We start from the raw sequence: 6,000 nt of genomic DNA, 5'->3' as shown, positions 1-6,000 counted from the left end.
TTTTTTTTTTTTTTTTTTTTTTTTTTTTTTTTTTTTGCTTTTCTAACAACGACTTTTTAGTCCCTGAAAGATACACAACTAAAATCCATGCATATTCGACTTTAAAGAAATACCAACAAAAATTAAAACGTTGGTGATTAGGTTAAGTGACGCAAATATTGAAGCATTTGCCACTACAAAGGCCTAACACAATCACATCTTGTCCCAGTCATACCTGCCTGCCAGAACAACAGGCACCGGACCAATCGGGGTGTTTGTCTATACAGTGGTACCTTTGTTCTCCAACAATGTCAGACTGCAAGCGTCCTGGAACACATATTTACCTGGAGGGTTCTTGGCAGGATCATTGTGGCTTGGACTTCCTGATTGTCCAGAATCTATAAAGAAATCACAGAAAATGTTTTCTTTTTAATTTGTTTTGAAAGAATTTCACAATCCTCAGAAGGACTTTAAAAAAAAAATTAAAGGTACAACAATGAGGTTGAGTGTTTAAATAAAGCATATTTTTCCCAAGCCTTTTGATAGGAACAGTTTAGTCATCAAACTAAATGAATATCTATATCTATTTCTACGTCAAAAGGAAAATTTTAAAGGATTGATCTATAACATTTTTGAGGCAGAGCAAGAATTTTTTGAAACAAAAGTTCTGTCTACAAAACCACTAATGATAGTTTGAAGGTTAGGCAAATATCAAGGTCAGTCGGTAGAAATACGAAGAAAAGCAGATGCAGAGCCTTAAAAATCCAATCTGAGGATAATTAAACATGCTTTTTAAAACCTGGAAATATGTTTATATTCGAATGGTAAAATACACAGAAAAGAGAGCCTGCTCTTCCAGGATTTCACACACATGAACGCATATCCACTCCAAAAATCCCCCAAACTACTGGATCCCGGCCCAGATTTGTCTACATCCCATAATAGCAATCGATTTGCAAACACCAGGAACGGCATAAATTACTAGGTAGAAACCACCATGGCTTTGTGGAGAGCAAATTGTTGGATCAATTTAATTTCCATCTGTGATAGCCTGAAAGACTTCTCAGATAAGGGGGAAGAGATCGATGTATATATATGAATTTCTTATCACACATTCTTCCTCTCTGATGCTACAGGAAAAAAATTCAACAGTGTGATATACAACTGTTAGACAACATGCCTTTCCTACTGATCCAGTGCTGACGTGTTACGCTCGCTCCCCTGCCTCCATGTGCCCTCTGCTCTCATCTGTGTCATTTGTCCCTTGTTATTATACACTTACTAGCAGGTCGCTTTGTAATCTTCTTTTATTGGTTCTAGCATTTAAGTTTTGTCTCCCCAACTAAATTACATGCTCCTGAGCAGAGGCAGGGTTTCTGCCTACTTCTTTTGTGTCTTCCTCACTGCGCTGTTCATGACTGTGAATGCACCAGGCTTGTAGTCAGTGCCAGAGGAAGGGTGCAGCAGCCTGCTTCGCTTGCCTAGCAAAGGCAATGTTGAACTGGATGGTGAATTTCTATAACATGTGACAGGTGGGGCAGCCATGAGGGCTCCACCCTGGACAACCATCCACTGACGCTGACCACTGTCACACTTGAGCCCACACCGAGACTGAGTCTCTCGGTCAGCCAGAAACACCGGGTTCTGCATTTCTGCTCTTCCAGGAAAGGGATTAACGTACTGAAATTGCTGCTTCTACTGTTAAATGCAAGAATATCCTGTTAATTTCATCCTGTATAAAATATAAAACGCAGTCATTTATTTCTGCACTTTGCCTCATGCCTATCAGTTTAGGTTTAACACCGAGAGTACAGAGAAACAGAACTTTACCCCATTTCTTTTCGGTCCAGAACAGCTTTCATGAAATCTTCACAAACATATTTAGTGACTCCCACACTGTCCTCCAACTTATTCCTGGTTCCCCAAAATGGAAGTGAAGAAACTGCAAAGGACCACTCCTGCAGTCCGGAGTCTGCCTGGAGTCTCTCAAGTCTTCATCCCTCTGTCCCATGAATTGCGTTTTGTTTTTGGGTTTTGTTTTTTTTTTTCTGGAATCAAGGCAAGACTGACTTGTAACTTAGGAGCACCTACCTTTCTCTTTCCACAGTTCTATCAAAGAGCGTACAATATTGGCCACTTTCCAGGCCTAGAGTATAAGGGTTACGTGAAAATAATAAATTGTATTATTTTGCTTACAGTCTCAGCTTTTTCTGCTCTGAGCTCTCTGACAAATGCCTTCCAGTGTTTATTCTACACTGCAATTTGGCTCTAACATGCTGAGGGAGATTCCAACTCATGTACCATATATCCACTGACCAGCTCCTCCCCAGATTCTACATTTCCCTCTAAAGCAACCACCTACTTACTAAAGTCTACATGTGCATGTGACACAAGAGGCAGGCGAAAGCTGTTTTTAGTGGGCACAGTGCAGGCGTTGCCACGTTTCAGAAGCTGCAAGCTGCACGTGGCCTTACTATGTTTCCTCACATGGACTCCACAACAGTACCACATATCCCCTTCCCAGCCATTTGTCGCTAATCTTTGGGTCCAGTGGAGAAAGAATAAACATCTCTTCCATCCCTAAGGAAGTATTCAGTTAGCACAATGGCATCTCCAATTGAAAAACTCTATTCTTTTTTTGCGGGGGGTTGAGACTATGTAGCTGAGAGTGACCTGGAACTCACTGTGTAGCCCAGGCTGGTCTTGAACTCACAGCGATCCTCCTGCCTCAGCCTTCCGAGTGCTGGGATTACAGGTGTGTGCCAACCACACCCAGCTGAGAAACTCTATTTATTTTCATTTCAAATTTTAGTTTTCCTTCCTACTTTCAACAACTGTAGATCAACTTCTTCAGCTGAAGAAAAAAACAATATGTCCTACAAAAGCCACATCTGAGAGACAGCTGAAGTGAATGTTCAATCTGAATCACACATTTGCCTTTTGTCGCAATTCCACTTTCTAAGATGATCCAGTGTTTATGGCACTCAGTGATAGGTTTTTCTCCATCCTCCTAAGCCTGTGACTCTCATGAAGCAGAATAGAATACACCACGTCCCCAAAGCACAAAGGCTCCCTCAGCAGGTGAGCAACAGAAAGTTTACTTTGCAACTGTAAATTCTAACACCACAATCTGCTCTTCACTCTTATGTCCCCCTATATGGATGCTTAGTTCTCTAACTGCTTGGAGAGGAAGTGACCAGCGAGTCATGGCAGAGAAGCCAGAAATAAGCTGTTACTGTGGTTGACTTCAGAGGAGGAATTATTCAGACCACATCTAAAACCTTCCAATTCACCACCTAGGTCAAATTACTTTATGCTCAAAGGTTTTCTTTCACCACTTCCATCTCATTTACCCAGTCTCCCGGCCTACCATGTGTGTGTGTGCATGTGCATAAGTGTGTGTGTGATATGTTACGGTGAATCACAACTTTGTCTCTCACTAACCCTGTGATCTCATAAAATTACTTAATTCTTAGAGTCTTGCATTTTGATCTTGAAAACTACATAAAACTATGTGTCTCGCAGAATCACTGCAATGATTTTATCATCTCAGCACCATGCCCTGGTTCGACACCTCCTACGAGCTCAGAAAGCAAAAGATACTATTAAGCACAGTCTCATTTAAAAATGATTTCTATTTTAAGGGGCTCTCAAGAAGAAAGCAAGAAAGTGGACTTAACTAAATTCCGCTGAACCCTGTGAAGCATCTAAAAATGACCGGGGAGCAACTGGACGTGGGAGGGTCCAAAGGGCAGTGGGCACTATGTTTCTCCATGCTCCAAGGCAGTAGAGAGAGGTCGTTCAAGGAAATTACCTCCCTCAGGCTGCAGACTTCTGGGTGCTATGAAGAAGAGAGGGGACTCAAAAGGCAGTTGGCCCAAACAGTCCTTCCTTACTCCCTCTACTTTTCACCACCCGCCATCAGACCATAGATGCAAGCCACTGCACCCGTGCAAATTTAAACACTGACTTATCACTTTAGGGGAAAAGGTAATGAATTTCCACATTATCACACTTTTAAGTCAGTCAGTTTCTCTTCTTCAGATTAAAGATTCACCAGGAACAGAAGAGGCTCACATCAACATATACACCTTTCAACATTTCTTGCGTCCTTCTGTTCATCCCTTTTTGAAAACAGTCTTGGATCTTCTATATCTCAACTTTAGCTTAGGGTTTCCCAAGTCTCCCAAGACTCAGGGGTAGGGAAGACCTTAGAGTACAGAGGGAACTGAATGGCTTGTCCAGTGTCACATGGTCTGCTCCCTGCCAGCCACTTACTCTGGCCCACTGCTTCTGGGATGGCACAACCTCAAAACCACAAGAAGCCGTATCGATCCTTCAGCAGATTAAATGTTTCTGAGAATCTATCTTCCCCTAACTTTCCTCATACTTTCCACCATTTACCAATAAAACCAAAACATTTTTCAGAACTTTCAGTATCATTTAGCTTTATTAAATTGGAAATCATTATTATTACCACAGAAATATGTACACCAATCAATGTGTTAAAGACAGGCTGATTCTAAACTCTAGATTAGGGGCTCTTTGCTAAACAAAGGAAAGTCCAATGTTGTGTGGATAATCTGGTAGAAGTCCAATAAAATGAAAGTTAAATATACATGCTAATTAAAAAATTATGGCCTGTAAAATGTTTGTTACTGAGCAATAACTTTTTGGAGGGAATAAACTGCAACTCTCTGAGGCAGATAGATTATCAAACTGGACAAAGATGTTTTGGAAGTCATTAATGTAAACACAAAATTAAATGAAAATCAACAAGATTTATGGAATACTTTCTATATCCGAATGCTTGGTAATGCTTGGGACATGGTAGGCACTTAATGCTTATTAAGTTTAAAATATATGCCTTCAAGAAGCTCAGAAGTAGCCTAGAGGGATAGAAATATACAACCTGGGAAGGAAGAATTGGAAGGACTGAACAATGAGCACCAAGCGAAAGTTACACAGCAGTAAGACGCGGTGTGCTATTGCAGTAGGGTTACCCCAGGTAATGGTAATACACTGTACATCTCAAAAGCTAGAAGAATTTTATTATTAAATATATGCCTTCAAGAAGCTCAGAAGTAGCCTAGAGGGATAGAAATATACAACCTGGGAAGGAAGAATTGGAAGGACTGAACAATGAGCACCAAGCGAAAGTTACACAGCAGTAAGACGCGGTGTGCTATTGCAGTAGGGTTACCCCAGGTAATGGTAATACACTGTACATCTCAAAAGCTAGAAGAATTTTATTATTAACATCAGAGGAAATAGGTATGTTTAACCTTAAACATTGCAAAATATATTCATGTAGTTAGAACATTACAAGTGCACAATGTTTTAATGTATTAGTTTTTTTAATTAATTTAAAATAAAATAGTAATACTCTGTGGAATAAATATGTTTTTAAAAAAAAACAATTCTTCTCAGGAAGGGTGGGCAAAGCCCTGTCACACAGGACATTAGCTGTTAGGTGGCCCCGGGAACAGGGTACTGGAAAATGACCTAGGCTCACAACCTTTCTATCTCATGTTTCACCCCTTTACCGAGCAGCCTTGATAGAACGCCAGACTGATGCAGCTAACTCCCTAACAGCCTTCCGCGTGTTCAAATGCCCACGAAAGGGCTGCAAGCGTTCTGGAGTGCCGTGCTGTATGTCAGCCTTCTGGCTTCCACATTTCATGCCTCAGTCACTGTACACGAGGTCCCCTCCAACTCCCCGAAGCCTCCACGCTGGCATCATCTCTGCTCACTGTGCAGCAGTAAGTATGGCAGCAGAGACTCTGCCCCGTGTATCGTTTAAGGTGAGGCCTGGCACATGTGGTTAAGACAACTGAACAAGACCAAAGATCTATAAGCTGCAGAAGTGCAGAATAAAGGAAAGATAAAGTGTGCCACTCCACAGAAATGAACACCGCAAGGAAACAGAAAAGCTCTCGTGGCAAGCAAATGGGGCATGTGTCATTGGAAGGGCTGTCTCCCCAAGCTAATAATGTAAGCTCAACTCTGCTCAACTCCGAA

General features: G+C 41.3%; 1 protein-coding gene across 7 annotated transcripts in view; it reads right to left on the bottom strand.

Moving 5' to 3' along the window:
- The window catches only part of Nfib (nuclear factor I B), a 208,836-nt gene that overhangs the window by 80,431 nt on the left and 122,405 nt on the right, over positions 1 to 6,000 (bottom strand). For all 7 annotated transcript variants that reach the window (XM_010630968.2, XM_033757672.1, XM_033757667.1 and 4 more), the window contains one exon: positions 324 to 377. In XM_010630968.2, coding sequence (XP_010629270.1) covers positions 324 to 377 — 54 coding nt within the window. The remainder of the gene's footprint in view (positions 1 to 323; positions 378 to 6,000) is intronic.

This window comes from Fukomys damarensis, unplaced genomic scaffold (assembly GCF_012274545.1).
Source record: "Fukomys damarensis isolate Sample0158 unplaced genomic scaffold, DMR_v1.0_HiC HiC_scaffold_31, whole genome shotgun sequence".
In the NCBI taxonomy this organism is placed as follows: Eukaryota; Metazoa; Chordata; class Mammalia; order Rodentia; family Bathyergidae; genus Fukomys; species Fukomys damarensis.
The sequence above is the reverse complement of the archived record's forward strand: the minus strand, read 5'-3'. Positions and strand labels throughout refer to the sequence as shown.